At 40.7% G+C, this 12,199-nt stretch overlaps 1 protein-coding gene across 1 annotated transcript in view; it reads left to right on the top strand.

Annotated features, from left to right (window-relative positions):
• Nucleotides 1-12,199, top strand: part of LOC107684615 (contactin-5-like) — a 132,102-nt gene that overhangs the window by 11,844 nt on the left and 108,059 nt on the right. The window contains 1 exon segment of the mRNA XM_016480915.1: nucleotides 8,606-8,729. Within this exon segment, the coding sequence (XP_016336401.1) occupies nucleotides 8,606-8,729 (124 nt within the window).

Raw genomic sequence — 12,199 nt, 5'->3', positions numbered from 1 at the left:
GTGCATTAGCATTTACTCCACCGGCCTCGCTCCGTTCCCACGGCTCTCGGCCCCGCCCCTCTCGTCACACAAATCTATCTTCTTCAAATTTTGAAAGGTATTCTATTAAATGATACCTTGTAATTGATCTTGCCTTGATTTTTGTAGAGTTAAAAGCACATGCTTCTAAGTATAACACTTAGGCATGAAGTGACTATCTATAACTGTATCTGATTTTAACTTAGGTATGACTGTATAACTTAGTACAGCACTTCCCATCAGCCAGGCACCGATATTTAGCCCAGTGTGAAGAGAATGGCCTTCACCATAGAGCAGAGGTCACCAACCGCCGGGTCGCGACCCAGTGCCGGGCCGTGAAAGAGTTGCTACCGGGCCGCAAGAACGCAAAATAACACTCTATCATTTATTGTGCGTTTCCACTTTAAGAGCCAATATCCAAATTTACATAGGGCGCTATTTCAGAAAAACGTCACTTCCACACTTTAAGGTTCAGCTAATATTAAAATGAGTGGCAATCTCTGGAAAGTTTCTTAAGTGGAGGAGGTAAGAAAATAAAAAATGATAATGACAACGAATGGCGAACAAAAGGGGAAAAAGAAAGCCGCCTGTAACTGAAAATATGATGATTTCTATCTAAAATACGGTTTCGTCTCTACTGGCAGTTCACATGCTCCAAACCCCTTGTGTATAATTTGTGGAGAAAAATTATCTAATGAGTCAATAAAGCCCTCAAAACTGCTACAGCATCTTGGAACTAAACACCCAGCACTGAGAGACAAACCATTGGATTATTTTGAACGGAAAAAACGTGAACAAATGGGGCAACAGCAAATGTTAAAAGCGACCACATCTACAAATATAGCTGCACTGAGAGCATCCTACTTGGTGGCTGACCGTATCGCTAAAGCTAAGAAGCCCTTCACCATTGGGAAGAACTGATTTTGCCAGCCACTAAAGACATTTGCCGTGAAATGTTGGGTGAAGCGGCAGCTAACAAGATTCCAGATTCCTCTTTCAGCAACCACTGTCACACGGAGAATTGATGATTTCGCAGAGGACATTGAAGAGCAGTTGTTAGAAAGGGTTAACGAGTCGCCATGGTATGCATTGCAGGTCGATGAATCGACCGATGTTGACAACAATGCAATATTACTGGTTTATGTGCGATATATATTTCAAGACGATGTGCATTAGGATATATTGTGTGTACGCTCACTGCCAACTAACACAACTGGGGCAGAAATTTTCAAGTCTTTGAATGACTACTTATCAGGCAAACTTAACTGGTCATTTTGCGTTGGAATATGCACAGATGGGGCTGTGTCTATGACCAGAAGGCTGTCCGGTCTCACGACCCAGGTCAAAGAAGTTGCGGCCGAATGCGAGTCTACACACTGTGTCATACACTGGGAAATGCTGGCCAGCCGTAAAATGTCACCAGAACTTCACTCCGTGCTAAATGATGTTGTAAAAATAATTAGCCACATCAAAGCAAATGCCCTCAACTCCCGTCTTTTCGAACAGCTTTGCGAAGAAATGGAAGCAGAACACAAACACCTGTTGCTACACACCGAAGTCAGGTGGCTGTCAAGAGGGAGATGCTTAGCAAGAGTTTACGAGTTAAGAGAGGCAATACAGAGATTTTTTTCAGAAAAAAAGTCACCACTTGCATCACACTTCAGTGACGAGGAATGGATTGGTTAACTTGCTTTACCTTTGTGACATGTTCAACCTGCTGAATGAACTTAATTTGTCACTGCACGGGAGAATGACAACTGTTTTCAAATTGGCAGACAAAGTGTCTGCATTCAAAGTCAAGTTGCAACTGTGGGGACAGCGAGTGCCAAAGGGCACATTTGACATGTTTCCAACATTGTCCGGACATTTCGGAAATAAAGAACCTGGGCCTTTTCTCTCCCAGCTGATCTGCGATAACATCGCTTTGCTGTCAGCCGAGTTTGAGCGCTACTTCCCAAATGCAAGTGATCCAAGAATTGATAAGGAATGGGTCCGTGACCCGTTTTCAAACGTACCCCGCGAATCATCCATACCACTGCATGAAGAGCATCAGCTCATTGAACTCGCAAATGACGGCGGGCTGAAAAGTATGTTTCAGACATCCTCCCTTGCAGGCTTCTCGAGTAAAACAAAGACGGAATATCCAGAGATAGCGGCGAGGGCTCTGAAATGTTTACTTTCTTTTCCAACTTCGTACTTTTGCGAAGTGGGTTTTTCTGCCCTCACAGCCACTAAAACAAAGTTACGGAGCAGACTGAACATCTGCAACACGCTTCGAGTCTCACATCAAAACGAAAACCGGGCCGTGCTATAAAAAAGGTTTGGGACCCCTGTCGTAGAGTACTCTTTTGCCAAACCCCTGTCACTGTCTTCACATAAACTGTCAAGACCTGTTTTTGTTTGTTTGTTTTTTTCCTGTTCTCAGATACCACACCACAGTACACTCATTATTAATATGGTGTGGGCCAGAGGAGAGGCCGTGTTTAAGATGATACCTGAACAGGCTGTACCTGCTCAAACCGAGCTGAACAATACAAGAGAGTGAACCGCGACACTCTACTATAATTGCTTTTCAACTTTTATACATATACAAAGGCTCCATGATGTGCACTCAAACATTTCACAGCCTATCTGTAAAATTGTGTTCTGCCATGAGCATTCCCTGTTTAATAGTGAGGGAACGAACGGTTGATTAAACTCTCAAAGGCATTCACTAGGCAGGAAATGGGACTCCTCGGGTGAGGTTTTTCTCGCTTGAAGAAATGGCCCTTGTTATTTGAGGCTTTTGTTTAATTTGAAAGAAGGATGCTTTTGATGGTTGTTCATCTCTGTGTCACACGGCCAACAAACCGTAAGAGAAAGAATAAGAAAGTTAAACTGGAACAGTTTCCTGAATTCAGACACACACACACACAAGTGTGAAGTCTTCCATGTCTGTTTGTTTTAAAGAAATAGTTAACACAAAAAATGATAACTGTCATCATTTACTCACCTTCATGTCATTGCAAACTTTAGAAATGTAGTAATCAAATTTGAACCAGGGGCTTTCAGACACCAAAAATCACAAATAAAAGTAATCCATAAGATTACATGTGCCAAATGATTACTAAAAGTGACATGAGAGTGATTAAATAATGACGGTATTTTTTTTTATTTTTGGGGTGAGTTAATTAACAAGTCTGTTAACTTTGAGGAGTGAAAGTGCATAATTAAGTTATAAAGCATAGTTTGATGCTTTTTCTTTTTGCAACAAATTACTTCATACTTTTTCCAAAACATTTAAGGAGAGGGATCACCAGTCCTGTCCTCCAGCTCTGCTGTATCTCTGATTAATGTATAATCCCAGAGTTATTTGTTTCCCACTGGAGACCCAGTCTGCTGACAGGAGACTGCACAGATTACTGTTTATTTTCTTCCAGAGGAAGAAAGGCCATGTTTTCCAGCCACTTGATCATTTCTATATGGTGAGAAATGCAGTATCATGATGTCTCAAAAACTAGGTTAAAGATGGTAGAGTAGTACTAGAAAAGTTTGTATTATTATTATGCGATGACTGCGATGACTGATTGATATATTATATACAGTGCCTGTATATAAGATTAGTATTGACCAAGTTCAGAGGCTGTCATATGTAGATCAGCTTACTTTGTTGTGTATTTTCAACAGTTTCAATATGAAAAATAACTTTTATATCGATTCAATGGATTTATTGTATTTTGAAAAAAAAAGTGTCATGGGAAAAAAAAAGATAATCAGATTTAATAATAAATCTTTGAAAATCAAAATATGGATTTGAATTTTTAATGTTATTATAACCTAAATATGATATGTGAAAGTTTGAAACAGAAAATAGTGTTTTTCATCTTGCTACTTTCTTGGTAGAGAAAGCACATTTTTACTCAAATCAATCAAAAATCAGAATAGCAATAGTTTTCTATTTGAATATACTTTAAAATGTAATTTATTAATGTGATTTATTTAAAATTGAAATAATAGTTGACCTCATAGCTGTTTTTACTGTATTTTTTTATCAAATAAATGCCTTGATGAGGTTAAGAGACTTATTTAAAAAAATGCACACCATCCACCCATATTCTCTCCATTCACAAGAACATCGCAATCAGTAGGGCCTATTGCGTCTTGCCTATTGTGATATTCCAAGTCCTCCTGTAGAAAGAAATAGAAAAAAAATGCATTATTATTATTATTATTATTATTATTATTATTATTATTATTATTATTATATTCATATGTTTGTGTGTGTAATGCCTTTATGTCATACATGATATCTTCATCTAGTTACCAAAATGCCATGTTATTGTACATGCAAAAATGCCATATTATTGTAGTGTCAAAGACATTTGTGTTCCTCTGCCCAAGAATGATCCCCAATTACACAAAGCTTGTCCAAGCTACACAGATCTGTAAATAATTCTCAGAGGCAGAGGATGATTGGTGAGGTGTTGAGGAGACGGAAGCGAGCCAGGGAGCATATGGGCCGAGTGGGAGTGTTTGTGCGGGGGAGCGCTCTTTAATCTCAAAGGCCCACAGTCAGCTGAGGCAGCCAGAGGACAGAGTGTTAGAGTGAATCGAGTGCTGCTTTACATAAAGATTCTCCATTGTTGTCAGTACAGGTGCACTGAAAATACAGCTCACTACTAAATTGATCAAATAAAATGTATGCAGTTAGCAGAATGAACTGAATGAGGGTCTCTTCTCTCCCAATGTTGAGGGTTCAATTGAAGGTAGATGCAAAGTCATATTCTTTTGTTTAAAGTCACTCACATTTTGGGTATTACTTTTAATTTAACGAAACCAAGAAAAAATAAATAATTAAATACAAAATGACAAAAATACTGTACCGTGTATTTTTTTTTTTTTCAAATTCTAAATAAAATGTAAGGTTTTAAATGTTTCATTTTTACATTCTTTTAAAATGACATTTTAACAGCGTATTGTTATTACTCGGGGTTTGAGATATGTGTGTAACTTAATTGGCACATCATTGTGCTACAGACAATACCTCAAAACATGTGGCTCAAATCAAAGGTGTGCTGTTACTTTTCAAAGTGAACAGACCTACTATTTAACATGGAATCTGATCTCTGCCCCGAAATTGCAACTCCTGACACTTTTTTTTTTCATCTGAATTCTCCGTTAATATCTCACAATATATTGCTGTTTTTTTTTTTTCAACCATAGAATAAAAAATAAAAAGGTAATTGCAACATTATCTATTTTAATGTAACTGAGAGTTTATATCTCACAATTCAGATTTTTTTTTCTCAGAACTACCAGAAAAATGTCAAAATTGTAAGATTTAAAATCAGAATAAAAAAAAAATCTGAATAGTGAAATAAAAAGTTGCAATTACCATTTTATTGTATTTTATTTTTTATTTTTTTTCCATGTTAGAAACAGACTTCCATCATTTTCTTCTGGTGAGAAAATGGGTCAAAAAAATTCCACATATCTACACTCTTAAAGATAAAGTTTCTAATAGGAGGGTTTTGCAGTGATGCCATAGTGGTTCCCAAACCTGGTCCTGGAGTACCTGCAACAGTACACATTTTGGATGTTTGAAGTCCCTACTAATGAGCTGATGAGTTGAATCAGGTGTGTTTAATTAGGGAGACATACAAAATGTCCAGAGTTGGGGTATTCTCGGACAAATTTCCAGTGTATATGTGACTATTTCCACTGTATATATAAATGTTTGTGTAATGAAAAGGTTCCATTCATGTTAAAAGTTCTTCATGGAACCATTGATGCCAATGAAGAACCTTTATTTTTAAGAGTGTAGAGACAAGATGATTGATTCTTTTGACCTCAGTCAGTTCATAGCCACCTAAACCACCCAGAACACCCTAGCAACCACACAACAATGGCATGGCAAACACGCACAACACCCATTTAGTCTTCTAGTATAGTGTTTTATTTACAAATTCTATCATCGCATGTCATTTTCTTGGATATATACATCTGCTGAATATGTTGTTAACATTGAATTAAATGGAAACTCATAGCAAATGTATTCCTTCCCTTCAGATTTGATATTGCCCCTTCTTGTCAGGATGTGACATTTTTTCTGGAAAATATCACAACAGACTGTAATGTATAAGAAATTGAGTTTTTGTCCTGGCAATGATGCAGGTTGTTACAGAGACCTCGCTCACCGGTTCTTTAAAGTGTCTGGCTACACAGACCGTACATTTGAGGCTGGTGTGCTGACACCTGGGCAGAGACCAGCTTGAGACAGTGATGATGTTGCAGCCTGTACACACTGGGATTTATTATGCATGCAGCACAGAGCATAAATAATAGAGCCAGAGCTTAGATAGCTCACTCCCAAGCCACTGCAAATGACCAGGTTATGTGTGAACTCTGCACTCACAGGTCCTTCATCTCTTCTTCTCCTCTGTTGTCTAATTATTTTCCTGCACAAAAACATTTGCTAGAATTAGCCATCGCATAGTGGAGAGCTACAGTGATCAGTCACACCATATTAAAAAGCACTAATGCTATAGATATGTATGCATAGTTGATTTATTAGTGGCTGTTTCAATGGGCTGCTATATGTAAACCATCCCCCATATTTGGATGGTCAAAGCCGGTTCATGAACACTCAAGAGCAATTTGACAGCAAAAGACTATAGAATACCCAAGATGTGTCACTCGTATTGTTTTGAATGGGGAAAAATGCAACACTCAATATGGCCGCTCTATCGAAGGAAGCCCCTCCTTCTGAGTAAAAGAGCCAATCGCTAATCAGTAAAGTCATTGTGACACTGCAGCTGCTGTTAGAAGTCCCGATTGCTATAGAAACAGTCACGTTCGGAGACGTGCACTTAGGACTGCGCATGCGCACTGGCTCATCTAGCCTGATAAATACGCTTTTTTGATGCTATTTGAGTGAAAGAAACAACATTTATGAGATCTGAAATTTAATCGTAAACTTGGTGAACACTTTTGGAGAATTTGATGTTTCCCCATTCAAAAAGATAGGAGCTGCGCTTGTATGCCCGAGAGGCGTTTCAAAGATGGCCGCCGAGTGACATGACTTGTCTTAAAGGGACTTTGGTTATACACATGTATGGATATCTATATCTGCAATAGACCTCAGCACATGTTTTGCTAAATTAACACAATACAATAAGATGATGGCTTTAGCTAACACGAAATCAAAAGTTACCATAGTTCAAAATTGGGTTAATAAAATACAAACCATCATATTCTCACCCATGAGAGGTTATCCTATTTCTTCGTAAATTTAAATCGGGAATTAGAAAAAAAAAAGGTACATGTCCAAAAATGGTATTAACACGGTACATGTCCAATGTTAATGTCTAAATGGTAAATGTCCAAAAAAACATGGTATTAGAATATTACATGTCCCAAAAATGTTCATGTGTTTATGAAACAACCTGAGATTTTATATTAGTCCCTCTGTTCAGCATAAATTCACTGAGCACCGACGGAGCAGATCTCCTGAGTGTTTCTAATTGGAAGGACTCTCAGTTATTCTACTGAGATATGTTATCGAGTTCACCCTGGGGGCTGAATATATGAGACAGTTAACAGGATTCCTAATGTGGACCGTCTGCCGTGTAGATCCAGCTGGACTGGTAGAATGAGCTTAAACTGCTTTGAATTGTAAAAACATAATTTTGTGTCTGACATAGATAGCCTATATTTGGACCACACATCCAAATTAATTTCCCTACATGGGTAAGTAGTACACAATGACATTATGGCATTATTTCCAGTGGGAGGATTTTCTTTGAGCCCAGATTTTCAGAGTTGGGGGAATGTCAATTAAAAATTAATGATGGAAACAAACTGATCGGTTGCTGTAATTGTCATTGTTGATGGCACAGTTTAGTTTGTATGCATTTTCTGTTTGTTTCATTTAGGAATAACAAAGTTTGCAGAATATATAACTCATTTGGCTTCTTTATCAGGCTGCAGGATTGTGCGACAAAACTACTTTCCATTTTTTTTTGTGGCAACAATGATAAAATACACAGATTAAAGCATCAGTTACACCCTTAATTATTCACTGTTCCCCCTCTTCTTGTTGTTGTACGAGCTCTAAAAAAGCCCTCTGTCTTTGTCGAGAAGTAAGAAAGAGAGAAAGAAATATGAAGTTGGCCAGCAAGTTGTTATGATTATACAGCTGCAATTTTATATTGAGTTAATAAGATTTCTGAACTCATAAGTTGGAACTTCCCAGGAGGACTTGAAGGCAGCGTAAGTGTCTATCTCAAGGGTACAGTAGTGATAGCTCATGCATCACCCCTTGCAACGTTTAAACCCACAATCTTCAGTTACTAACACACATAGCTTGTCCTTGTATTACTTACAATGTCAAATCAAATGCTTTTATGAATAAATTATGTTTTAATATATATATTTTTTTTATTTACAAAATGGTACCACAATACAGTATATTATCACAAACAAAAAATCAAACAATCCCAAACAGAACATAGGGTACCAGAATGACCCCTAGATTTTAGGGTTATATCATAACTAGTTTCAACTTTGTAAACCTTGTTTTTGCCTTTCTTTTTCCATCTGACCCCAGAGAGCGAGGAGTTCGGTCCAGTGTTCCTTCAAGAGCCAGATGATGCAATCTTCTCCCTGGATTCAGATGATAAGAAAGTGATAATGAATTGTGACGCCAGAGGAAACCCTGTTCCGACCTACAGGTACGGTTTACTCATTTCATTAACATGGATAAGTTTTCATTAAATGGATAATAAATGACATTTAATTTCTCTGGAGCTTTACTGTGAATCCTTATTATCCTGTCTGAGTGGCATTTCTGTTAGACTAATGCTAATGACACAGATGCTACACTTTTCTCTGTGGATTCTTAATCAGAATTGATATAATGTTCTAGAATCATCATATTACTAAATTCTACTGTCCTGTGATTCAGCGTATGCGCTACAGTCTCATAGAAGTTCTATCCTTTAGGAAACAGACAGCAATTCATCAATGTATCTGTTTCCGCCTGGAGCATTCGCTGAATGTCTATAAACATAAATAAATAGGGGTGCTAGTGAGGTTGAATGATACACTCGGTGCTGCTGAGCTCTTAGACAGTGATGTGGTTTTGAATTCTGACTCATAATTTAGATCGATATTCCTGTCTAAGTTATAAAAACACATCAGGCTAACAAGCTCTTCAGCGGTTATAATGTGATCACTATATTCTATCAAAACCTAAAAAAATACACATCTGATACCAAATTTGGGACAAACCAAAATTAAAACATTCTGAAATTAATAATATTCTTTCAGTTTAACCTAATGTCCGATGTTTACGAGATATTTTGTAAAGGCAAATGTTTCCTTCGTTAGGAAATAAGCAGAAGCATTTTCACTAGTGGTCTTTGATTAGTTACCTCAGTGTAGAAAACGTCTCAGGTTACTTATGTAACCATGGTTCCCTGAGTAGTGAACGAGACACTGCGTCCTCTAGGGGTCGCTATGGGGAACGCCTCGTTGTGACCCGTGTCTGAAGCATACATTCAAAAAACACCAACAACATGTTGGCTGGCGACAGCCCATGACGTCACTACCGGTGCGACTATAGTATAAATAGGCGCCGGGAGAACACGTCATTCACTTCTTCGTCCGAAGCATGGCAGGAAACCTAGAGGACGCAGTGTCTCGTTCCCTACTCAGGGAACCATGGTTACATAAGTAACCTGAGACATTCCCTTTCAAGGGAATGTTGAACTGCATCCTCTAGGGGTGGCTATGGGGAATGGTATATCCACGCCACCATGCTGAGGGGCGTGCATGCCAGAAACCTATGGCGAGCACTAAGTACCAACTCTACCATAGCCATGGGAGTTGCCCCTAGGACGTTAGACGGCTGTACGTGACATTATCCCCTACGGCCAAAGGCCTAGGCTACATACCCCAAAAAACTTACCTGTTAGGGCCAGACTCCTGGGCCCGGCATAGAGCTCAAGGCTTGGAATCAGGAATAGATTCCTTTAAGGGGATACGACCAAGAGCCTAGCATCATACTAAGTCTTGGCCTGTCACACAGGGGCTACAGTTGCTCTGCATGAGCTTGCTGAAGGAACTGTCTCAACAGACCCCTAGTAGCAACACCCTGTTAAAGTAGGTATCCAGAGGATACATAGGTGGAGTGGTGCCCAAGGTGGAACTGGAGCTTTAACCAACTCAAGAAAGGGCACGAAGCTGCCGTGCGTAACCCACACCATACAGGATTTTAGAAAGAACGCAAAGTACTAACGTGCGAACTTACCACAGTGTGGATTTTAGGAAGTGTACAAAGACTTCACATGCACACTTACCATAACATGGATTTTAAAGATACCGTCCTAAGGGGCTCTTGTGGCACTCTGAAAGAGCAGCCCATAGATGTAAATGGTACATCACCAGAACAAAATGTTCGAGAAGCCATCAGCTCGATCTATGGTAAAATGCTGGAATGGCTAGCAGTAAGTTACCTAGCTGAGGGAGCAACACACCCAGCTCTCAGTCGAGAAGGGGCTCGACCTATAGCATGTTCGTTAGAAATCGTTAGAAGGGTAAGCGTACTGCAAGCTTAGCCAAAGAGGCAGAGGAAGGGCCTAGTTCGCCTGATGTTGCTGGTTCCAGGTGCTCTGAGTCTTATCGTGCACACTTACCACTATGTGGATTTTAGAAAGTGCGCAAAGTGCTCAGCGTGCACACTTACCACCATGTGGATTTCAGAAAGTGCACAAAGCTTAGCATGTGCACTTTCCATAGCATGGATTTAAGAGCTTCCCAAGCATCTGCTCACAGATGCCCGGAAGTACTGAGCCAAACAGGAGTGGCAAGCTCAAAGATAACCCTCTGAGACGAGGGGAGCACTGCCTGAGAACAAGAAGGTTCTCGCAAATGCCACCTATACTTCCCGCTCGATGCCTCAGCAAGAGGGGATATCCTGGGGACCAGGAAGCCCCTCAGGGCGACCTAGATACGGCGTACCAGACAGGGCAGCCTGAAAGCATAAGCCCAACCCGGACGTCCATGAAATTTTGCAGTGCTGTGCTGGGGGCCTGATGATCAAGAAGGCTCCCGCAAAAGCCTGTGATCTGGCCTCATGATCCAGGAAGCATGAAGCCGGAACCAGGGCTATCATACCAACTGGATACAACATCGACGAGTGAGGTAATCACTGCAAGTCGAGAACCCAGTTTCTGAATCCAGCAGAGGGAGTGCTCACCGAGGACCTACCCTAGAAAAGGACAGAAACACACAGGTCCTGGAAAACACTGCAAAGAAAGCTTGCAGATGGAATACACACAACCACCAGCGTTCTAAATATATTTTTTATAAAAATGGATCATACTCACCCACCATGGTTCCCGCGCAGGAGCCCCATTCAAGAAGCTACCTGAAGAAGCCTCTAGTCCGGACCATCAGTAAGGTGGTTACTATGAAACCATAGAACCAACCGAAACATCATAGGTCCAGCATAGGAGACTGTAATGCAGGAAGTTCCTACCTAACCTCGGTCAGGTGGAGAGATGGTGGTTACAGGGGAATTAGGAAGGGGAAGATAAGGGCAGATGTTAAACCCCCCGAGGGAAATGAGTGGATACTCAAGTATCACTCTGATCCGGATGAAAGCGCTGGCTGACACCTCATCTGGATCACATCCCTTAGGTCTTGCCTTCCTCCCTTTGACCCGCAATTCCTCCTACCCTTACCCGCAGGCGGGGGAGGAGCACGAGCCACGAAACTAGCCTTCTGTGCCCGTCTCTGATCCTCAGACCGAGACTTGCCAGGACCCCTGGGTTGTTCGGGCTCAGACCTAGACCTTCGTGGAATGAAGGATTTGAAGGCCACTGAGCGCGCCTTCGCCACCCTGAACTTCTCAACCACCGTCTCGACGGAGATATCGAAAAGTTCGGAAGGCGAAACCGGAGCATCGAGAAGAAAGCCCCTCTCTTTCTTCCCGATATCTGCCAGGTTCACCCACAGATGTCGCTCCGTTACCACCATGGCCGCCATAGATCTGCCCATAGCAGTGGCGAGAGCATGGAGAGCAAGATCCATGGTGTGGTGCAGCTCAGCTACCTCATCAGGGGAAAGGCCCTGACCCTTATCCAGGTCTTTCAGCAGATCAGCCTGGTACACCTGAAGCACCGCCATCGTGTGCAAC

Source organism: Sinocyclocheilus anshuiensis, unplaced genomic scaffold (genome assembly GCF_001515605.1).
Source record: "Sinocyclocheilus anshuiensis isolate Anshui unplaced genomic scaffold, SAMN03320099.WGS_v1.1 scaffold41, whole genome shotgun sequence".
NCBI lineage: Eukaryota > Metazoa > Chordata > Actinopteri > Cypriniformes > Cyprinidae > Sinocyclocheilus > Sinocyclocheilus anshuiensis.
The sequence above is the reverse complement of the archived record's forward strand: the minus strand, read 5'-3'. Positions and strand labels throughout refer to the sequence as shown.